At 41.6% G+C, this 24813-nt stretch overlaps 1 protein-coding gene and 1 long non-coding RNA gene across 8 annotated transcripts in view; one reads left to right on the forward strand and one right to left on the reverse strand.

The window, feature by feature from the left end:
• Nucleotides 1-24813, reverse strand: part of DPY19L1 (dpy-19 like C-mannosyltransferase 1) — a 176472-nt gene that overhangs the window by 81826 nt on the left and 69833 nt on the right. For all 7 annotated transcript variants that reach the window (XM_056520449.1, XM_056520447.1, XM_056520442.1 and 4 more), the window contains 3 exons: nt 17831-17888; nt 8125-8216; nt 750-849 (listed from right to left, as the gene is read on the reverse strand). In XM_056520449.1, coding sequence (XP_056376424.1) covers nt 750-849; nt 8125-8216; nt 17831-17888 — 250 coding nt within the window. The remainder of the gene's footprint in view (nt 1-749; nt 850-8124; nt 8217-17830; nt 17889-24813) is intronic.
• LOC130273500 (uncharacterized) lies at nt 524-8495 on the forward strand. The gene is made up of 4 exons (XR_008844010.1): nt 524-581; nt 6252-6287; nt 7422-7492; nt 8365-8495. It is a non-coding gene; the product is annotated as an uncharacterized LOC130273500 (long non-coding RNA).

Consider the following 24813-nt stretch of genomic DNA (forward strand, 5'->3'; position numbering starts at 1 on the left):
GATGTCGCATTGAAGACATCACTCGCCATTGCGCAGCGTATAGCAACGACACAAGAGTCGCCGGAGCCAGAAGCAGTGCGGACCCGACCCCGGGAACAGGTAATTCTAAAATCGGGGATGAGGGAGGCAATGGGGCAGTGGCGGTCTCTGGACCCCAGGATAGGCAGGGGCAGAGAATCGGGCAGCGGCGGCAGGTCTCTGGACCTGCAAAAGCTGCTGCAGTTCATTGATTTAAAGCGCCCGCTTTAAATCATTGAACTGAAGCGGCTTATCGGCGTATAACACGCAGATAGACTTTAGGCTAAAAATGTTTGCCTAAAAAATGCCTGTTATACGCCGATAAATACGGTACTTGCCAGTTCCCATTCCGAACTCTGGTTCTCCTGCCATATCTTCTGTTACGGGTAGACTTTGAGCCTGGGCAGAGCTCTGTGACATCACCGCTGCTGTTTGCTAACAGCGGAACCCAGCAGAGAAAAGTTGAGGTGACGTCACAAAACTCCGTCCATACTCCAAGTCGGCCCTGGAACAGAAGATACGGCAGGAAATTGTGGAGGAAGCAGAGCATGGAATGGGACCAGGTAAGTATCGTTGTCATGAGTGTCACCTGCATTACCTGTCTGTACTGATGGGTTAGTGCAGGTAAAACTGATGATAGATTTCCTTTAAGTGTAATACGCACACCCTAAGGTGTTTCAGAGTGTTAAATAATACAATTCATTTTGGATACCTTGTTTTAAAAGGCTTACCTGTGTTAGAAGAACAAATTGTGCAAACTGCCATGGCAGCATAAAAAAGACATTAGAAACACAAAGTAAAAATTGGCTTCTTCTTCCAAGAGTCGGTGTCCTTAAAAAGTAAAACAAAAATTGGTAAGAAGTCTGTATTTTAAAGTAAAAAAAAAAAAGAAAAGAAATATAGAAACAAACAAAAAAAAAAGAAAACCCATACTCACATTGAAGGGGTTATCCAGTGGCTGTGGGGGGTAAATAATATGCCCATTGTGTGGTATATGACAAAATATTCCTCCAGTGCTCCAGTGGAACCTCCCAAGACTCCCCTAGCGATAGTTTTTCTGAGCTGCAGATTGACTGTCAGGCCCAGTATGACACGTTCGGCCCAACAGTCAAGCTGTCGCTCAGAACAATTATTGCTGGGAAAGGGGGACTGGATCAGGACCCGTGAGGTACCACAGGAACGCTGGAGGAAAGTTGAGGTTTGTTTTGTTATATAAGACACATTGAGCATACTTTTCAACCTCCACCTGACTCCGGATAACCTCTTTAGGGTAGAGTTACACCGAACGGATCCGAAGCATATTTTATGCTGCGGATCTGCCGATGATGGACCCCATGGTGTGCCTCCAGTGAGCCTGCTCATAGCAGCAATCCACTGCTACAAGCAGACAGTGTTCTGTGAGTCGCCGAGCGCATGCGCAGTGTACTCGCATACATCGCGGCTACTCTTGACCTAGCTTAGGGAGCAGGGGGAGCATCCACGAAGTGTGCGAGTAGAATGCGCATACGCGGCAACTCGCAGTTCGCTGTGTGTCTGCTCATAGCGGCAGATTACCGCTACGAGCAGGCACAGCTGGAGGCACGCTGAAGGATCCAACATCAGTGGATCCGCAGCGGAAAATAGACTGTGGATCCATTGGGTGTGACCCTACCCTTAAAAGGGAACCTGTCACCAGTTTTATACTGCCTAAACCGTAAACAGCATAAAATTGGTGATAATTATATAATAACATAATAAACAAATTCAAAAGAAGATTACTGACAATGTATTTTTATTAACATGTATTCAATTTCCAAGAAATTCATAAAAAGCCTAAAAAGCCAAAACTGATGAACACTGAACTGCTGTTCTATTAAATATACTTCTCTTGTTCATCTGCAATTAAACAACATAATATGATAGTCACTCACTAGGTCACGGGGTGCTTACAAGATATACTGCTAAATAAAAGAAATGCACCTTATATTCTTCATAGATGATGACCAGTAGTTTACATAAGTAATAAAATCATCCAGAAAAGATTGTTACTAATGCATTCAATGCATTAGTGAAATACTAGCATTAAAATAATGGCCCCTGATCTACCCTGTAGAAGGCTTTGCTTCGTCCTTTACAAAATAAAAAAAGAAAGTCTCAAATATATAAATGGCTGGAATTACGCAAAATTATTATATCTAAAGAGAAATAAAAAGGGGTGAAAATTGCATGTATATTTATAGTTCAAAATCTGCAGTAAAGGTGCTTTTCCTTATGCCACCTCTTGGTTGGCTTACTTTAGTTTTGTGCAAGTTTAAGCCAATTTATCTAGACCATTCCCCTCTTCTATATACTGTAAAAGTTACTAATGGGGCACAAAAAGGTATCATATAATACATTTGGTACATTGTATATATTCCAGTTTGCTGCTGGGAAAAAAAAAAAGGAAAATGGTCTTTTTTTTACCCAGAGGAAACATTTGAAGCTCAGATTCCACTTCCTAAACTTCAAAGGTAAAAAGAAAGCTGAGCACGCATTGGCCAATTGGGGCAACAAAGACAGTTTTACCTCTAGATACTTTTAATAAATCTGCCCTATTTTGTATTCATTGCATCCTAACATTTATACAGCACTGTTGAAAAAACGATTCCAATAACCCATCGTGTGTGCAGCAGAGGAATGGAGACTGTGCCATCAGCAACAGGTGTCAGCTATAACATACAATTGACATCCAACAAATGGGCTGCCATGGCAGCTTGAGACTTAAAGGAGTTCTCCAACTGAAATATTTTATCCCCCGCTGTGCCCGGGCTGTAAAACTATACATAATAAACTTTCACTTACCTGCCTACGATCCCTCCTTGTTCCGATATCGCCACCCGTGCTCCGGTCCCTGTCAGCTTCCTCTTCCTGCGGGTCGGTGACTTAACTCTGCGCTCAGCCTATCAGCGGCCGCGACGGGACATTGCTGCGCCCGCTGATAGGCTGAGCGCAGAGTGAAGTCCCCGACCCGCAGGAAGCGGAAGAGACCGGGACAGCGATATCGGAACAACGGGGAATCATAGGCAGGTAAGTGAAAGTTTATTATGTATAGTCTTACAGCCCGGGCACAGCGGGGGTTAAAAGTTTTAGCTTAGAAAACTCCTTTAAGAAAGGCCTCCAGAACTGAGGTCTTTGTACACCCATTACCTACAAATTACTTGTTTATGCGATTTTAAGTTAAACTCATTTCATTAAAGTGATTTAAATCATGTACCAAAAATATACTTTTATGTAAAATATAAAAATCCATACATGTTTGATATCACAGCATAAAAAGGTAGGAAAATGCTGTTATTTTCCTTCACCCTAGAAATAAAAACATTAAAAAAACTATTTGGAAAAAGAATTTATGTACAATAACTGGGCATTATTGGTGTATATTCCTATATTAGGCTGGGTTCACACTACGTTTTCTCCCATACGGGAGCGCATACGGCAGGGGGGAGCTAAAACCTCGCGCTCCCGTATGTCACCGTATGCGCTCCCGTATGTCATTCATTTCAATGAGCCGGCCGGAGTGAAACGTTCGGTCCGGTCGGCTCATTTTTGTGCCGTATGCGCTTTTACAACCGGACCTAAAACTGTGGTCAACCACGGTTTTAGGTCCGGTTGTAAAAGCGCATACGGTGCAAAAATGAGCCGACCGGACCGAACGTTTCACTCCGGCCGGCTCATTGAAATGAATGACATACGGGAGCGCATACGGTGACATATGGGAACGCGAGGTTTTAGCTCCCCCCTGCCGTATGCGCTCCCGTATGGGAGAAAACGTAGTGTGAACCCACCCTTACAAGGGTATTTGTATGCTAGATACAAAAACAAGGCAGTTAATTTAAAAAAAAAAAAAATAGCTATTAAGAGGATTTCAGGAATTATTGTATGTAAATGATTCATGAGAACCCCTTACAGTGAGCAATAATCTCATTGTTTACAAAGTCACAAAAAAAACAATAATAATATATATATATATATATATATATATATGTATTATATATATATATATACATATATACATACACACACACACAAATATAAATCTCAATAGAGTAAGAGAGATGACACTTGAACGGTGAGTTGAAAAGGTGGTGTGATGAGTTACTTTGCATACTTCTTACCCAAAAAGCCCGCAGAGTGCTAATGGCCTTCATATATATATATATATATATATATATATATATATATATATATATATATATATTAGGGCTGCACGACATGGGGAAAATGTGCGATTGTGATTTTGGGCCTAAATATTGCGATTGGGATATGAGATGCGATATAATAAAAAAAATTGTGAAATCCCCACCATTTTATGTCCAATCGCATCCATTTCACATCTATCCACCCATTTTATGCCCACCGCCTATTTCACATCTCCCCTTGTCACATTCTCCTCCCCCTTGTCACACCCCCTTCACACTCTCCTCCCCCTTGTCACATCCCCCCCCCCCATTGTCACATTCTCTCCCACCCTCCCCTTGTCGCATTCCCCCCCCACCTTGTCACAATCCCCCCCCCCCCCCCCCCCCGTCACATTCTTGTACTGCAGCAAAATACACCGAGTTTCCCGGGCGGATTTCAAATCTTCTGCGGGACCCGGGAAACCTAGTGTATTGCTGCAGTACAAGACCTCTCCCCATCAGCCAATCACTGGCTTGACACGTGACACCACTGCGGCCAGTGATTGGCTGAAAAGGGAAAGGTCCTACTGTACTAAGAGAGGACAACTCGGAGTGCACAGAGACGAACCTGCAGGGACCGGGACTAGGTAGGCAGAAGTTTTTTTTTATTTTTCTCCCTGCGCCCTTAGCTCAGTGTTTTTCTAGCAGGGTGCCTCCAGCTGTTGTGAAACTACTACTCCCAGCATGCCCGGAAAGCCTTTGCTGGTCCGAGCATGCTAAGAGTTGTAGTTTTGCAACAACTGGAGGCGCCCTGGTTGGCAAACACTGACTTTTAGTATTTAAATTAGTTTTTACCTGCTCTGGCCGGCCCCAGCCACGGGAGCCAGCCTGAGCAAATAATCGCATGTTTTCTCGGGGGGCCGTATCGCAAAAAGCAAAAATCGCGATTCGATTGCTTTTGCGATATATCGTGCAGCCCTAATATATATATGTATACACACACACACACACACACACACACACTACAACAACACAACCTAATGGATAAAATAAATAGTGAACTGATAAGTGCCAGCATTACCGTGAATAAAACATGTTTATACGGTAATAGGCTTATTAATTAGCTAAAAAGTATTTCTACAAAGTTTTGTGAAAAAAAAAAAAAAAAGAGATTTGTACTTTATAAATATTAAAAGGCAGACTGTGCCTGAGGAATGTTCAGTAAGAACATGACATGCATGGCAAGTCTAAAATAGATGCAAACCTTATCTTCTACTTATATGTAGATGTATCCACTTGATCATTCATCTGAGGCCCTACTGCTGCTAGACCAATGTCCTGAATGATAACACATTGCTGAGTGAACTTGAATGGTCACTGTCCGTTCAAATTACTTCCCCCTAGTGATACCCTATGTGATTCCTATCAAATTTGTAAATCACTACATATACCAAAAGTTTATCTTTACCCCATAAAAAACCACTAGGTGTCCTCCTACCCTACAATCTGTTGTCCATTGCCTGTTAGGGGAAATCCATCTCTAGTAGCAGGCACAGCAAGACAAAATAAAGGAAGTGGGGGCAGAGCTTGGCATGTGCTCTGTGCAGGAGAGTCTGAGAAAGCATGGGCTGTGTACCTGAAAGCTAAGCCAGTCATCCTGCTCAAATTTCCATTCCAGAGAGGGTAAATACTTTTGAAAGCAACTGGTACCAGAAAGTTAGATTTGTAGCTTACTTCTATTTAAATAAACTCAAGCCTTTCAGTACTTATCAGCTGCTCTGTGCCCTGGAGGAAATCATGCATTCTTTCCAGTCAGACACTGTACTGCCACGTCTGTCCGTGTCAGGAACTGTCCAATGGAGGAGCAAATTCCCAAACCTCTCATGCTCCTGACACAGATTGCAGCAGGAAGCACAGTGTCTAACTGAATAAATTACATGACGTACTCCAGGGAATATAGCAAATAATACGTTCTGGAAGTACTGGACTGGAGTTTTTTTTTTTTTGTGTGTGTGTGTTTGTTTTTTTAATAGAATTCACAAATCTGTATAACAAATTTATTGCACTAGTTGACTTGATTTTTTTTTCCCTCTGGAGTACCCCTTTAAGATGATCCATACTCTTCCTAAAAAGGTAAATAAGAGGCTTACCTTTCATCTGTCACCACCCATAAAGTTCAGGGCAGGTGTCCATTGTGTAAATGCCAGTGTGCCTACTGCTGTTTGTCCACAGTGTGGCAATGTTATCTTCCCTTTTGCTTTTTATCTGGAGCAGCAGCTGTAATTAGCATAACCCCTTCATTTCTGCTGCTGTTCCTTGCATTTCTGCTCACACAGAACCTTGCAAACCCAGTGCATCAGTAACCTCCACATGCCATCTATAGTAGTGTACTGTGTTAATCATCAAATTCATGGAGTAATGAAAACATGAAGCCGTCCTGTTGTAATGAAGAAAACTCCCTCGGCACAAGGACAGTGTTTTCTGCTTTACAGCCCGCTCCCTCTCACTTTATCATGGCTGAAACCGTTCCTCCCAATCGCTTATACAGACTGCGGAGCGCTCCACAGCCTTCTCCCACCTGCCCGCCCGTGCATCTACCATCCGTTCACTACCTGTTGCAAGACTACAATTTCCTTACAGTGAGAACATGCTGGGGGTTGTAGTCTTGCAATAGCTAGCAGACAGATGGTGGACATGCAGTGAGGGTGGGTGGGAGAAAGGTTGGGAGATGTGCAAAGAAACTGTGTTCCCGTCCCCGAGAGAGGGTAGCGGGGATGGAATGAGAGCGGGCTGTAAAGTAGAAAACCGTGTCCCTGTGCGGAGGGTCACATTCCGCTACAGGGACCCAATTGACATATATTAGTGGACCTACATCATAGATATATTTGTTTAGAATAGACTTGGTGCAAAAATTTCCATTACTAGCATGGAACTGATCAAAAGAACAATGTTGCCTTATGGCTATATTCCTATGAAACATTTTGAACCACGTTATCTGCTGCATATGCCACTGTGTCTGTGTTTCCCACATAATAAAGTAAGAATGAGCTAAACTAACAGAACAGGGTAAACACAGGCTGCATCAAATCATTTATATCAACTTATAAACATATTGGAAAACTCTTTTACTTGACTCATGCCCTAGATTCTGTCAAGTGTGAAAATAGATTTTAAGATTAAAATTAGTTTTTGTACAGTAATGCTAAAAGTAGTGCAAAATAGGCATATTTTTACTTTTCTGACAATAATTCTGCTTACTTTGCATAGCAATCGCCAGCAATTACTAATGTGACAATGTACAGCAACATTAGCTACAAGCAAGGTGAAATCTAGACAAAGTAAGCTAATATTTGGGTGCTATGTTTGCAAACATGCATTTTTTTGTATGAAATACCGTGCTCTACTTTTTAAATATAAGCTGAACTTAAAGAACAACATTCAGTACAATCAGCTGGCTTACATTGAGGAGATGGTGTCCTATTAGGGATTAAGTGGATGATGATGTCCTATTAAAGGGGTTTTTGGTTGAAGGGGGTTTACCTGCAAGGCTTAGATGTGGCATCCTGGCCACCTCCACCCTGGAGGTGGCCAGGATGCCACATCTAAGCCTTGCAGGTAAACCCCCTTCAACCAAAAACCCCTTTAATAGGACATCATCATCCACTGGAAACTGAAAATACTCTAGAAAATTCTAGAACATCTTTTCTTATAGTTTTGTGTTGTGCTGATCCTTTTAGTCTTACTAGAAATATATGACTACATTGGCAAGTGGGTGTTACTAGTTAGGGATGTGTCTGTACACTCTGGAAACTATCCAATCATATGTATGTGCTCTAGAATTGTTATCTTATAAGGGAATGCAAGTATTTGCTGGAACACATAGGTGAGGAGAAGACACAAATCCGCTTTAAAAGACACACGTTTTACAAATATTTAGATTCATATAAATCTGTTTTACCAGTTATACTACCTTAAAATGTATGTCAAGAGGAACATCTGAAATACAAGAAATGGGTAGGAGAAGCTCTCTCGTAATGGTGGTGTCCACATTACTCTTGTACTCTGGAAAAAAAAAATGTAACTATTTAAATCTGGCATACATAGACTTTAGAGGCAATCTTCATCTCTGCACCCTAAAAAAAAAAAAAACACTTAATTTTGCACACATGGCGATTTAAAACCTGTAACGTTTTTCTTTTTTTGATTTCAGCATTCCCCATTTTTTTCTCTTGTGGACAGATAGGACTGCTTTGTTCAATTATAGTTTTGCACACTATGGCTCTTCTTTGGGCATAATATTTACAGTTGTAAATCAATAGGTGCTGGGGAGGGTGTCTTTATGTTCATATGCTTTATTAAAAAGAGGTGTGTGGTAATGTGTGCATTTTTTTCACATTCTTCAAGAGAAATCCATAAATCACATCTGTATAGCCTATATTTGCACTGTGCCATATTTGTATGTGCCAAAAAGTGAGGCATTTAAACTAGGTCTCATTTTTTCTGAAACCACACCACTGTTTGGTAAGCTTTGCCCTCTTAACCATTTAAGGATGCAGGGCATACCCGTACACCCCCGTTCCAGAGTCCTTAAGGTGGAAAACGGACCGGGATGCCTGCTGAAATCATTCAGCAGGCATCCAGGCACATTGCCGTGGGGGGGTCCGGAGACCCCCCCCCCCCCCAATGTCGGCGATCACTGCAAATCACCGGTCAATTCAGACCAGCCAATAGCAGATCGGGGGCAGGGAGGTTAAAGTTGGTTTCCCCCATTCTGCCCACCCATGGTAGTCAGGGCAGAACGGGGGAACTGTGGTGTGACCGGCGGCGATTCACTCCCTGGTGTGGCGATCCTGCTGACTACGGAAGCCGGTGAGTTGTTGCCTAGTAACATCTATAGGGCTACAGTTTGGAGACCACTATACAGTGGACTCTAAACTGTAGCCCTCCAGATGTTGCAAAACTACAACTCAGCCCAGCATGCCCAGACAGCTGTTTGAGCATGCTGGGATTTGCTGTTTTGCAAAAGCTGGAGGGTTACAGTTTGGAGATCACTGTGCGGTGGTTTCTAAACCGTGGCGCTCCAAATCTTTCAAAACTACAACTCTCAGCATGCACGAACAGCAAAAGTCTCGCCATGCTGGGAGTTGTAGTTGTGCATCTCCAGCTGTTGTATAACTACATCTCCCAGCATGCCCTTCGGCGATCACTACATGCTGGGAGTTGTAGTTGCAGTACATGCTGGGAGTTGTAGTTTTGCAACAGCTGGAGGTTTGCGTGCCCCCTCCAAGTGAATGTACAGGGTACATTCACACAGGCGGGTTTACAGCGAGTCTCCTGCTTCAAGTTTGAGCTGTGGCAAATTTTCCGCCGCAGCGCAAACTACTAGTGGGAAACTCACCGTAAACCTGTCCGTGTGAATGCACCCTAAAAAACACTACACTACCACCACATATACACCCCTTACACTGTCACCCCAATAAAAATGAAAAAACCTATGGTACGGCATTGTTTCCAAAATGGAGCCTCCAGCTGTTGCAAAACAACAACTCCCAGCATTTACGGGCAGCCACTGACTGTCCAGGCATGCTGGGAGTTTAGCAACAGCTGGAGGCACCCTGTTTGGGAATCACTGGCAGAGAATACCTCTATGTCCACCCCTATGAAATCCCTAATTAATTTAGTCTTCAAATGCGCATGCACTCTCTCACTTCGGAGCCCTTTCGTATATCAAGGCAACATTTTAGGGCCACATATGGGGTATTTCCGTACTCGGGAGCAACCGTGTTACAAATTTTGGGGGCTTTTTCTTCTTTTACCCCTTATGAAAAGGAAAAGTTGGGGTCTACACCAGCCTGTGTAAAAAAAATAAATAAATAATTTTGACACTAACATGCTTATTTTCACAAGAGGTAAAAAGAAACGCAATTTCTCCTGAGTATAGAAATACCCCATATGTGGAGGTAAAATGCTCTGCGGACGCACAACAAGGCTCAGGAGTGAGAGCGCACTATGTACATTTGAGGCCTAAATTGGTGATTTGCCCAGGGGTGGCTGACTTTACAGCAGATCTGACACGCAAAAAAATAAATACCCACGTGTGACCCCATTTTGAAAACTACACCCCTCACGGAACGTAACAAGGGGTATAGTGAGTCTGAACACCCCACAGGTGTTTGACAAATTTTTGTTAAAGTTGGATGGGAAAATAAAAAAAATAAAAAAATGTAATCACTAAAATGCTGGTGTTACCCTAAATTTTTCATTTTCACAAGGGAAAATAGGGGAGAAAAAAAGCCGCCCAAAATTTGTAACCCCATTTCTTCTGAGTAAGAACATACCCCATATGTGGATGTAAAATGCTCTGCGGGCGAATTACAATGCTCAGAAGAGAAGGAGCACCATTGGGCTTTTGGAGAGAAAATGTGTCCGGAATTGAAGGCCATGAGTGTTTACAAAGCCCCCATAGTGCCAGAACAATGGCACTCCTCCCCCAAATGTGACCCCATTTTGGAAACTACACCCCCTACGTAATGTAATAAGGGGTACAGTGAGCATTTACACCCCACATGTGTCTGACAGATTTTTGGAACAGTGGTCTGTAAAAATGAAAAATATTTTTTATTTGCACAGCCCACTGTTCCAAAGATCTGTCAAACACCAGTGGGGTGTAAATGCTCACTGCACCCCTTATTAAATTATGTGAAGGGTGTAGTTTCCAAAATGGGGTCACATGAGGGGTAGTCCACTATTCTGACACCACGGGGGGCTTTGCAAACCCACAAGGCCCCCGACTTCTATTCCAATGAAATTCTCTTGCCAAAAGCCAAATGAGACTCCTTCTATTCTAAGCATTGTAGTGCACCAGCAGAGCACTTGACATTCACACATGGGGTATTTCCATACTCCGAAGAGATGGGGTTACAAATTTTGGGAAACATTTTCTCCTATTACACCTTGCAAAAATGTAAAAGTTGGGGGAAAAAAAATGCATTTTAGTTAAAAAAAAAAAAAAAAAAAGAATTCATTTACACATCCAACTTTCATGTCATCAAACACCAGTGGAGTGTTCATGCTCACTGAACCCGTTACATTCCTTGAGGGGTGTAGTTTCCAAAATAGTATGCCATGTGTTTTTTTTTTTTTTTTTTTTTTTGCTGTTCTGGCACCATAGAGGCTTCCTAAATGTGACATGCCCCCCAAAAACCATTTCAGAAAAACTCCCTCTCCAAAATCCCATTGTTGCTCTTTCCCTTCTGAGACTTCTAGGTCACCCACAGAACACTTCACATACACATAAGGTATTTTGTTACTCGAGAGAAATTGGGTAACAAATTTTAGGAAGATTTCTCTTCTTTTACCCCTTGTAAAAATTCAAAAACTTGGTCTACAAGAACATGCTAGAAGATTTAGAATTTTCTTCTTCACTTTGCAGCTATTCCTGTGAAACACATATATGGTTAACACACTTATTGAATGTCATGCTGAATACTTTGAGGGGTGCTGTTTCTATAATGGGGTAATTTATGGGGTATTTCTAATATGAAGGCCCTTCAAATCCACTTCAAAACTGAACTGGTCCCTGAAAAACTCAGATTTTGAAACTTTTGTGAAAAATTGGAAAATTGTTGCTGAACTTTGAAGCCCTCTGATGTCTTCTAAAAGTAAAAACATGTCAACTTTATGATGCCAACATAAAGTAGACATATTGTACATGTGAATCAATATATAATTTATTTGGGATATCCATTTTCCTTATAAGCAGAGAATTTCAAAGTTAAAAGTGAAAAATTTTTATCAAATTTTTGAATGTTTCACCAAGAAATTATGCAAGTATCGACAAACATTTACCACTAACATAAAGTAGAATATGTCAGGAAAAAAAAAACTATCTCAGAATCAGAATGAAAAGTAAAAGCATCCAAGAGTTATAAATGTTTAAAGTGACAGTGGTCAGATTTGCAAAAAAGGTCTGAGTCCTTAAGGAGTTAAAGGGGTACTCCGCAGGAAAATATATATTTTTTTAATCAACTGTTGCCAGAAAGTGAAACAGATTAGTAAATTACTTCTATTTAAAAATCTTAATCCTTCCAGTACTTATCAGCTGCTGAATTATTTCTTAATTTCCTTTCCGCCTGACCACAGTGCTCTCTGCTGATACCTCTGTCCATTTTAAAAAACTGTCCAGAGTAGAAGCAAATCCCCATAGCAAACCTATCCTGCTCTGGACAGTTCCTGACATGGACAGAGGTGTCAGCAGAGAGCACTGTAGTCAGACAGAACTTTCTGGAATCAGTTGATCTAAAAAAAATAAAAATAAAAATGTTTTCCAGCAGAGTACCCCTTTAAGAAGAAAAAAGCCAAAGACTCTAAAAAACTTTAAAATATGCTGCAGGTTATGAAGGTAAATTATTTGGTGCTAACTGCACAATTGTATTGATTATCTCCCTCATTGTTTTGGAAAAACACTACAGAAACTGCGCAAAAAAGCATGAAGCAAAAAAGAAAGGGAAAAAAGCCTAATAACAGTGATTTTTTTTTTTTTTGTAAGCATTTTGGTCACTTCTGGGAAGGTAGAAACAATTACTTGGGGTAAAGCACAACAGTAAAAGCCATTTGCTTTCAGCCCAGGACAAGTCTGTTTTAGGTTAAGCACCTTGCACACTTAGGCTGGAATTACACAAGCATAATATAGGCACCCATATTATGGCCTCATGTCCTGGCCTAATGGGATCTTCGTGATCTATGATACTGACAATGAAGGTCATTAGACCTGGGGATGGTCCAAGATTTGAAGGCTCAAAAACCATGCCTATATTATTCTTGTGTGAATCTGATTTTATGCTTGAAACTGAGCAGTTGCGTCCATGTAATTCTCCAGAGAGAAAAAGGAGTCAACAACAATAGATATATACAGATCTTGGGGGAGATTTTTTGAAAACTGTAAGTAAAAGTATAATAGGGGTAGCCACCAATGTAGACAAAGTTAAATGAGATCTCCGGCGACTTAAAGGGGTACTCCGGCGACTTTTTTAAATCAACTGGTACCAGAAAGTTAAACAAATTTGTAAATTATGGCAACAATGTGTAAGGATATTCAACTAGGCACTGCACGATATCAATGACAGTCCACTTTTGAATCCTGGGTGGCAAAAAATGAGGCAAAGTGTGCTGGTCCTATTTTGAAGGTGGAGGTGCTAGCGTATCTAAGAAGTCACACGACAATGGACATTGCAAAACTATGCAAGAATGAGAAATAACGCTGCACTCACCCACTTCAAACGTTAAAAGTCCTTCTTTATTATGCGGGTATGGAACACTCGGTGAAAGGCATCCACATGCGGGGAGCGAGAGACGCCGCTCTCGATGCAGGGGGTGTACCACTTGACGACTAGTTTTGCGTCATAGGCAGATGCGAAACTAGTTGTCTAGTGGTACGCTTCCTGCATCGAGAGCGGCGTCTCTCGCTCCCCGCATGTGGATGCCTTTCACCGAGTGTTCCATACCCGTATAATAAAGAAGGACTTTTAACGTTTCAAGTGGGTGAGTGCAGCGTTATTTCTCATTCTTGCATAGTTTTGCAAATTACTTCTTTTAAAAAATCTTAATCCTTCCAATACATTTTATGGGCTGTATACTACAGAGGAAATGCTTTTTTTTTGGGGGATTTCTCTGATATCACGACCACAGTGCTCTCTGCTGTCCATTTTAGGAACTGTCCAGAGCAGCATATGTTTGCTATGGGGATTTTCTCCTGCTCTGGACAGTTCCAAAAATGTATAATAGGAAGTACACAGATATACTAAAACATAGCTTTTATTAAAGGATACAATAAAATGAACAAACAATTGTGATGACAGGTATACAGTGATGGCCTCAGTAGAGCCCACTGTATATGCCTAGGCTGACCCTGCTGGTTAACAGACCCCCTACCTATTAATGCAGGGAGGCCTTCCTATATATAGAGAGCCAGCCTGCATACGGATCATCCTATCTCACCCTAAGGCTTAGGGATACGATGGAGGTAGGTATGAGGAAGCGTATATGGCAGATATCTATAGACCTCCAGATTTTACCACTTGAGTCAGGTGTATACCATACAATTACTATACAAATAACAACCAATAGAGATAGATATATATATATATATACACACATACACCCCGTATATACTCGAGTATAAGCCGACCCGAGTATAAGCCGAGACCCCTAATTTCAACCCAAAATCCCAGGAAAAGTTATTGACTCGAGTATAAGCCTAGGGTGGGAAATCATCCCCCCCGTCATCATCCAGACCCGTCATTAACATCCTCATCATCATCATCATCACCGCCTGTCATCATCCAGACCCTCATCATCATCCCACACCCCCCCCTTCATCATCCCCTTGTCATCATCCCCACCCCCCTTCATCATCCCCTTGTCATCATCGCCACGCCCCTTCATCATCCCACACCCCCCCCTTCATCATCCTCTTGTCATCATCCGCCCTCAGTGGTCTTCAACCTGCGGACCTCCAGAGGTTTCAAAACTACAACTCCCAGCAAGCCCGGGCAGCCATCGGCTGTCCGGGCTTGCTGGGAGTTGTAGTTTTGAAACCTCTGGAGGTCCGCAGGTGAAGACCACTGCGGCCTTCGACATCATCCAGCCCCCTCTCACCCCCTTTAGTTCTGTACAGTACTCGCCTCCGCTCGGCGCTGGTCCGGTGCTGCAGGACTGTCCGGTGAGTAGGTCGTCCGGTGGGATAGTGGTTCCGGGCTGCTATCTTCACTGGGGGCGCCTCTTCTCCGCGCTTCGGGCCCAGAATAGAGGCGTTGTCTTGACGATGACGCAGAAGTACGTTGGCAATGAACGTACCTCTGCGTCGTTGTCAAGGCAACGTGACTATTCTGGGGCCGGGCCCGAAGCGCTTAGAAGAGGCCTCCTCGGTGAAGATAGCAGCCCGGAACCACTATCCCACCAGACGACCTCCTCTCCGGACAGTCCTGCAGCACCGGACCAGCGCTGAGCGGAGGCGAGTACTGTACAGAACTAAAGGGGGTGAGAGGGGGCTGGATGATGTCGAAGGCCGCAGTGGTCTTTAACCTGCGGACCTCCGGAGGTTTCAAAACTACAACTCCCATCAATTAGATGTTTATGATTTATATATATATATATATATATATATCTCTATTGGTTGTTATTTGTATACTAATTGTATGGTATACACCTGACTCAAGTGGTAAAATCTGGAGGTCTATAGATATCTGCCATATATGCTTCCTCATACCTACCTCCATCGTATCCCTAAGCCTTAGGGTGAGATAGGAGAATCCGGATGCAGGCTGGTTCTCTATAGGAAGGCCTCGCTGCCTTAATAGGTAGGGGGGTCTGTTGACCAGCAGGGTCAGCCTAGGCATATACAGTGGGCTCTACTGAGGCCGTCACTGTATACCTGTCATCACAATTGTTTATGTTCATTATATTGTATCCTTTAATAAAAGCTATGTTTTAGTATATCTGTATACTATAAAAATACTATAAAAATTAGTTACACAAGATACCCACATACATCATTACTCTCCTATACCACTAAACAGTTCCAAAAATGGACAGAGAGGTCAGCAGAGAACACTGTGGTAATGACAACAGAGAAATCCTCCCCCAAAAAAGTGTTTCTTCTGTAGTATATAGCCCCTAAAAAGAACTGGAAGGATTAAGATTTTTTAATAGAAGTAATTTACAAATCCGTTTAACTTTCTGGCACCAGTTGATTTAAAAAAAAAAAAAAATTTTTCCACGAGAGTACCCTTTTAACCCCTTAACGACGCAGGACGTATATTTACGTCCTGCGCCGTCTCCCGCGATATGAAGCGGGATCGCGCCGCGATCCCGCATCATATCGCGTGGGTCCCGGCGCTAATCAACGGCCGGGACCCGCGGCTAATACCACACATCGCCGATCCTGGCGATGTGCGGTATTAACCCTTTAGAAGCGGCGGTCAAAGCTGACCGCCGCTTCTAAAGTGAAACTGAAAGTATCCCGGCTGCTCAGTCGGGCTGTTCGGGACCGCCGCGGTGAAATCGCGGCGTCCCGAACAGCTGATCGGACACCGGGAGGGCTCTTACCTGCCTCCTCGGTGTCCGATCGACGAATGACTGCTCCGTGTCTGAGATCCAGGCAGGAGCAGTCAAGCGCCGATCATGCTGATCACAGGCGTGTTAATACACGCCTGTGATCAGGATGAGAGATCAGTGTGTGCAGTGTTATAGGTCCCTATGGGACCTATAACACTGCAAAAAAAATGTAAAAAAAAAGTGTTAATAAAGGTCATTTAACCCCTTCCCTAATAAAAGTTTGAATCACCCCCCTTTTCCCATAAAAAAAATAAAACAGTGTAAAAAAAAAAAAAATAAACATATGTGGTATCGCCGTGTGCGTAAATGTCCGAACTATAAAAATATATCATTAATTAAGCCGTACGGTCAATGGCGTACGCGCAAAAAAATTCCAAAGTCCAAAAAAGCGTATTTTGGTAACTTTTTATAACATTAAAAAATGAATAAAAAGTGATCAAAAAGTCAGATCAAAACAAAAATCATACCAATAAAAACTTCAGATCACGGCGCAAAAAATGAGTCATCATACCGCCCCGTACGTGGAAAAATAAAGTTATAGGGGTCAGAAGATGACATTTTTAAACGTATAAATTTTCCTGCATGTAGTTATGATTTTTTCCAGAAGTGCGACAAAATCAAATCTATATAAGTAGGGTATCATTTTAACCATATGGACCTACAGAATAATGATAAGGTGTAATTTTTACCGAAATATGCACTGCGTAGAAACGGAAGCCCCCAAAAGTTACAAAATGGCGTTTTTTTTTCGATTTTGTCGCATAATGATTTTTTTTTTCCGTTTCGCCGTGCATTTTTGGGTAAAATGACTAATGTCACTGGAAAGTAGAATTGGTGATGCAAAAAATAAGCCATAATATGGATTTTTAGGTGGAAAATTGAAAGGGTTATGATTTTTAAAAGGTAAGGAGGAAAAAACGAAAGTGCAAAAACGGAAAAACCCTGAGTCCTTAAGGGGTTAACTAGGTATAGGGGGATGAGTAGCTGATTACGATTACGGGGGGGGGGGGGGGGTGTTTGCAACCGCTAGCACTCAATGAAAACTGTGTGCTACTGCTGGCATGCGCTTTATTCATTTCTATGGGAGTGCCAAAAAGACCCAAGCATGCCTCTTGGGCATCACTGGATTGGGAATAAGTCAATTATAGCTGGAGTATTTATTGAAGGTCCACAAAAAAATATACAGTTCCAATTATTTTTGCACTAGCTCCTACCAATACGTCTTTACATGCCTTAAAAGTTCCCTTTAGCCAGGTGTTTAAAAAAATTAAAATAAAAAAGTACTAAAAAAAGATTTTGAACTTCATTAAAAAAAAAACAAAAAAAAACAAACAAACATTAACCTTACATAAATTTCCTTAAAACTATAAGATCTGGTTTCCCGCACAGCAACTTTTTAAAACCGAATATGTTTTTTCAAGCAAAAGCCAGAAGTGGGTTCAAAAGGAATAGGATCCACTTGTGACTGACTAAAAGTCAGTATAAAATAAATCTGCATCAAAAACTGCAGTGGGTATTTATTTAAACTCCGAGTGACACCACCTGAAAAGTAACATACTTACTTCCCCATGGTTGTAAAAGAAGCACAAAACTGTTATAAACCCGCCAAGCCAACTCTCACTAGAAAACAGTAAAATATAAAATACATTTTAGTTCACAATGATGCACATCCTATCATAATAATAAATGCACACACACGTAAGCTGCATTGGTCATTAAGGAGTTATAGAATGCTGTGCCTATCCTCTATAAGAACTGCCCTATATCCTGCCATAGAATCCACATAGCCAACATTGAGTTGTGCTTTAGGGGCAAGGTTTTGCATTCCAAGAGCCATAAAGTTTATTTTTCCATTGCTTATTTTTTGCTTTCATATTTTATTTAATTGTTTGGGTAGGAAATATATATATATATATATTTTTTTTTGTAACCATTTTCTTATCTATTACCAATTTCTTATTTATATGAGTCATCAAGGCAGTACACTGAGGGTTAAAAGGTTTACTCCAGATCAGACCCAATCGCCCCCCTCCAGCGATCAAACACTTATCCCCTATCAACACCATAAGACATATGTTTTAGTTATCCATAGTACCCCTTTAACATAGATATTTTTCCTACATGCCAGGGGAGTAAGAGCAATACCCGGCATTCTGTGCCAGGCTGCCGCTCCAGTCTTGAAAACCTCTGAGTTTGCGGGATGGAGAGGTGACATCATACCACGCCCCCTCGTGATGTCACACCACGCCCACTCCATTCTCTCAAGATCATGGCAATTATCTCCTCCAACAGAAATAACCTCATGACTTTCGAGTCTATTGTGATTCGCAGAAACCATACCAGAGTGAAGGAAATTCTCAGTCTGCCATGATCCATACTATCCCTTAGAAAATAACAAAAACACGTGTTTTGTGGTGTTTGGTTTTTTTATGCATCAGGGAAGGGTCATCTACTGAAGCTGTGTTCACATGCTGCGGTACCGAAACTAATTACTGCATACAGGTCTGTGAAGCGCAGGAAAGGGAATGCAGCTGCAAATAGACAACAGCACCTGGCGTTTGCTTTTGGCACACCACACAGCTAATGAATACTGTACATAGGTAGATAGATAATTAAAAAGTACACATAAAAAAAAAATAAAAAATTCAACATGTTCAAAGGATACGTCAGAAGTGTTCAGATACCGAGCACTCATGAGGAGGGCAGAGTGCCTTTCTCCCCGATCTGTCTGAGACCAGGATGTTCCCAAACCTCTTAATTTATATTTTTATATGTGAATAAAAATATTTACAATCATGGCCGTAAATGTTGCCACCCGTGAAATTTTTCAAGAAAATTAAGTATTTCTCACAGAAAGGATTGCAGTAACACATGTTTTGCTATACACATGTTTATTCCCTTTGTGTGCATTGGAACTAAACCAAAAAAAGGGAGGGGAAAAAAATTAAATTTCAATAAAAATTAAAAATTTGACATAATGTAACACCAAACTCCAAAAATGGGCTGGACAAAATGATTGGCACCCTTAACTTAATATTTGGTTGCACACCCTTTTGGGAAAAAATAACTGAAATCAGTGGCTTCCTATGACCATCAATAAGCTTCTTACACCTCTCAGCCGGAATGTTGGACCACTCTTCTTTTGTAAACTGCTCCAGGTCTCTCTTATTGGAAGGGCGCCTTTTCCAAACAGCAATTTTAAGATCTTTTCACATGTGTTCAATGGGATTTCGATCTGGACTCATTGCTGGCCACTTCAGAACTCTCCAGGGCTTTGTTGCTATCCATTTCTGGGTGCTTTTTGACTTATGTTTGGGGTCATTGTCCTGCAGGAAAACCCAAGATCTCAGAAGCAAACCCAGCTTTCTGACACTGGGCTGTACAGTGCTACACAAAAACCGTTGGTAATCCACAGATTTCATGATGCTTTGCACACCTTCAAAAAGGCACCCAGTGCCAGAGACAGCAAAACAACCACAAAACATCATTGAACCTCCACCATATTTAACTGTAGCTACGGTGTTCTTTTCTTTGTAGGCCTCATTCCATTTTTGCTAAACAGCAGAATGATGTGCTTTACCAAAAAGCTCTATCTTGGTCTCATCTGTCCACAAGATGTTTTCCCAGGATTTTGGCTTACTCAAGTTCATTTTGGCAAAATGTAGTCTTCCTTTTTTATGTCTCTGTTTCAGCAGTGGGGTCCTCCTTGGTCTCCTGCCATAGCATTTCATTTCATTTAAAGGGGTAGTCCAGTGGTGAAAAGCATATCCCTATGCTAACGATAGGGGATAAGTTTCAGATCTCTCTGAACGGGCCCCGGCTCTTTTAACCAGATAGCGCGTGTTGACACCACACGAAGCGGTGGCCGACACGCCCCCTCAATACATCGTTATGGCAGAGCCGGAGATTGCCAAAGGCAGCGCTCCGGCTCTGCCATAGCGTTGTATTGAGGGGGGGGTGTCAGCCGCCACTTTGTGCGGTGGTCAACACGCCCCCTTCCCGCGGGCTGCCAAGGCCCCGTACAGGAGATCTTTGAATATCTTTGAAACTTGCTTGAAACATTTTAATTTATCCACAATTTTGAAAGGGTGCCAATAGTTTTGTCCAGCCTGTTTTTGGAGTTTGTGTGTATTATAAAAATAATATCTATCCCATATTAGGGAGCAATTCCCACAAAACCACTATATGTTCCTGGTAAACAATCAGCCTCCTGTCAAAAAGGGCACTAACATGTATCACTATATTCCCGCCACTTTATACAAGTTTACGCATACTTTGTGGGATTCAAAAGAGCAGACTCCTGTATTTTTGTGTCTCGGTAAGAGAACGTTGACATTAAGATTACTGCTTCCATGGCACAGATAAGATTTTGAAAGCATAAAATTTCACTGGAAAAAGGTTTCACTGTTGGATTCTAGCTTTTGATCCCACATACACGGTATATATAGCATTGTGCCTTTAGTGCTCTATAACATACATGTACGTCATGGAATGACTTGTCTAGTGCCAGTGTATTAAATGGATTTTTCAGTTGCAGATTTCACAGCTATGGTTGTTTTAATTGTATTTTGTTTTAATTTCTATAGTTTGCCAAAAAATGTATGATATTCTCTGCTCATCTAAAATGTCATCAAAAGTCCTAGGCCAGTCATTGTACCTGCCACTAAATAAAAGGGTGATTCAAAAAGGATTGGGCAAATTTATAGGCTCGGAATTCATAATATAACACAAATGTATTAGCAAGAAAAGACACTATCTAAACGCTACAAACGCAGGCTTTTTTTTGTAAGATACACCATTGTTTCACCTAACGCAAAATGCGGTTTCTATGTGGTGCATGTTTGCTAAATATATTCTGAGAGTTTGGCTGTACTGTCATAACAGACCCTTAACATGCAAAAAGATGTTTTTTGCTTTGTCACCATCTTATGTCACACTGTAAGCAAATTTCAAGTCTAGTTCTTGAAAATAAAGCCGTGATGGGTTGTTTTAGGCATCTAAGGCAGTGTTGCTTTGATTTTTCAGTCACTAGCCATTTACCACCAATGTTACTTTAATGACAGGCCATTACTTTTGCACCATCCTATTTTAGGGAAACTGGAAGCCTGTTCTCCCACACTAAACAAATACACTGGGTCATAGTGGAGTTCACATACATAAATCAGTCCATCAGATTAAAAGTTATCCCTCCCAGTAGCTGCATTGCTACAGCACTTCTGTGAACAATGGAGGCAGGGAAGCCAGCTGGCTAGCATCGCTGACTCCTCAAAATACAGCTCTATGCCCATGCCCTGACATAAATATGGGCCAGCAGGCTCTCACATCACTAGGACGTGAGAGTCAGGAATATTGCATATTCATACTAAGGGCAGGCAGATCACAATATATTGAGGAGGCAGCAAAGTTTGGCCAGCCGACTCCCCTGCCTCCATTGCGCACAGAAGTGCTGTAGCAATGCAGCTACTGGGAGGGATAACTTTTAACCCGCTGGACAGATTTATGCAAGTGAACCCTTGTTTTAAGCATGTCTACCTGCACTATAACCCAGAGTATTGGGTTTAGTACAAATAAACAAGCTGTCAGTTTCCCTTTAATCACCCTGTATACACAAACTCAAAACAGTAAGAAAATAAAAATGTAGAAAACTTAAGTGTTTATGAAAACATCTATATTATATCTTAGGGAATCCGATTTAAACATGCATTCTAAAAAAAAAATCCATCATCAGTCAGTATTAGCTCTATGTTATGGGAGAAGAATTATTGTACTTTATTACTGATTATGGCTCCATATTTTACCAGCACCTTATTCCTGACTAATTCTGAAACCCTTTGCCAACAAATAAAAAGGCCACATTCTGAAACATCGATTTCCTTCGGGATATAACCAGCATAAAAAGGCATGTTGTTAATGTTTTTTTTTCCAGCAATATACTGCCATCTAGTGGTAAGTTAGCAAACATAACTGTAAAGTCTGCTCCAATTTTCATATAATGCAGGTAAACACTAAGCAAATGTTTTCTCTCTGGACATCCTGGTATTTTTGCAACTTTTACTAAAAGCTCTTGAAAAATAAATGTTACAGCCAGGTCTGCTGGCCTCATGTTAAGTCAGTTTTGTCGGGTGGCTGGTAGTAAGTCACCTGTAAAGTGAGGGCACATGTAAAACTAACGTGCAGCTAATGCTCGGACAAGCAGGTTTTGTTTTTGTGCTATAGTAAATACGGCCTTATATTGTGTTTTGCCAATAAAGAGTAGGAGAAGCCCTGCATTTGAACTGTGCCACTGTCTCTAAGGAGGTTTAATGCAGTTTGCCCACCTCTACCGAGCTAAACTCCCACGTCCTTTTCGAATGCTCATAAAAAGTAAATGTTATCATCATCAATCTGATGTCCAAACTCTTAAAATATAATGTTATTTTAAAAATAATATATTGACCTAAAGAGGAGAAGAAGAAAAAATGTAATGCTGCAGCATGAAGGGCTACTGTGTGTACATATGGGGGGAGGTTTATCAAAACCTGTCCAGAAGAAAAGTTGCTGAGTAGCCCATAGCAACCAGATCGCTTCTTTTATTTTTCAGAGGCCTTTTCAAAAAAAGAAAGAAGTGATCTGATTGGTTGCTATAGGCAACTCAGCAACTTTTCCTCTGAACAGGTTTTGATAAATCTCCCCCAAAGAGTGTAAACAAGATCTGTACTGTTATCTTATTTCACACTTATGTCATTATATTAGCAGCAATGTACATAGGAATCCTGTGTATCATGGAGCAGGAGGAAGAATCTAGACGCAGGAACAAATGTATAACTTGTCATAGCTTTCAGTTTGGTGTGAATGTGGGCTAGCTGTGTGTAGGTCAAGAGAGACACAGATTAACCCTTTACAAGCAGCTGCATCCTCTTCTTGTAAATTAACCCCTGACAGGCAGATATTTCCTCCTACCTCAGGCTTTTTAAGGGGTTTACCCCTTAACGACCACGAACGTAAATGTACATACTGGTGTGGCAGTACTTAGCCCATCAGGACATACATTTACGTCTTGTGTATGACCGCGAGCATCGGAGCGGTGCTCGCGTCATACACGTCAGGTTCCAGCTGCTAGCCCACGTTCGCGCAGATGTCCGCCATTAGCCCGTGATCAATATAGATGTTAAAATAGAGGAGCATGTTAAAATAGATGACCGGATCATCTGTAATGGCGGACGGAGGTCCCCTCACCTGCCTCCGTCCGTCTCCCGGCATTTCCTGCTCTTGTCTGAGATCGAGCAGACCAGAGCAGAAGATAGCCGATAATACTGATCAGTGCTATGCCCTATGCATAGCACTAAACAGTATCTGCAATCAAATGATTGCTATAGATAGCCCCCTATGGGGACATAAAAGTGTAAAGTAAAAAAAAAAGTTGAAAAATGTAAAAAAATAAAAATAAAGAAAAGTAAAACAAAAAAAAGTGAAATTTCCCCTCCCCTAATAAAAATTGTTCATTTTTCCCATTTTACCCCCAAAAAGCGTAATTTTTTTAAATAAACATATTTGGTATCACTGCATGCATAAATGTCCAGACTATCAAAATATAATGTTAATGATCCCGTACAACAAACGGTGTAAACATAAAAACTAAAGTAAAAAATGCAGCTTTTTTGTCACATTTTTTATTTTTTAAACTGACTTTATTACAAAGTATGTGCAGTAGAAAGAACAATGGCTAGGCAGAATAACCCAACTGGTATCGAAGACCTGACCGGCACGTCAGGTGAGATCATAAAGTGCATAATCCAGTAACGGCACATAGAATGTATAACAAACCAGAAAAAGAACTACACTGAAACCAACCACATATAGTGGGAACTGTAGACGAACAAACAAATCACTAGAGACTAGACAAGGAAAACAGATGAGACAGACGCACATAGGAGTGCGACTTCCGGAAAAAAGAAGAGATATATAAAAAAAAAAAAGGGGGAGGGGGGGGAGGGGGGAAAAGAGGAGAAACGGGGAGAGAAGCGGAGAATGAAAAATCAACATTTCCAGCTTAGGGGGAATTTCCATTTAGTAATAATCAGGCACACAATGAGGACAGAATAGAAGAGTCACATAAGTCTAGGAGGAAGGCCCAAACTGGTCCCTCATAGCTAGGAATCTAGAGATGGTAAAGTTTGCCTGAAGGGAAGCACACCAGGTCAACCAGATCTTGTGGAATTTAGAGGGATTCTTGCGATGTTTATAGATCAAATACTCATAATTGATAGCGACGTTCACTTTCCACCCAGCCAGGGTGGGTGATCTAGGGTCCATCCATCGCAAGGCTATGGACTTACGGGCCAGAAATAACGTCTCCCTAAGAAATATGATCTCATAAGGAGTCCACTGCTCCTCATCAAGGATACCCAAAAGGCAAACCTTGATATCAGGGGGGGACAGGGCGCTGCAATAGCGAATTTAGGAAGGCTAACAATTGAGTCCAAAAATCACAAATTAACGGACATGACCACATCAATGTAGGAAGTCCGCCCCGGGTGTCACACAACGGTGACAATTTGTAGATGTG

The sequence above is a fragment of the Hyla sarda genome, chromosome 5 (assembly GCF_029499605.1).
Source record: "Hyla sarda isolate aHylSar1 chromosome 5, aHylSar1.hap1, whole genome shotgun sequence".
NCBI classification, from domain to species: Eukaryota; Metazoa; Chordata; class Amphibia; order Anura; family Hylidae; genus Hyla; species Hyla sarda.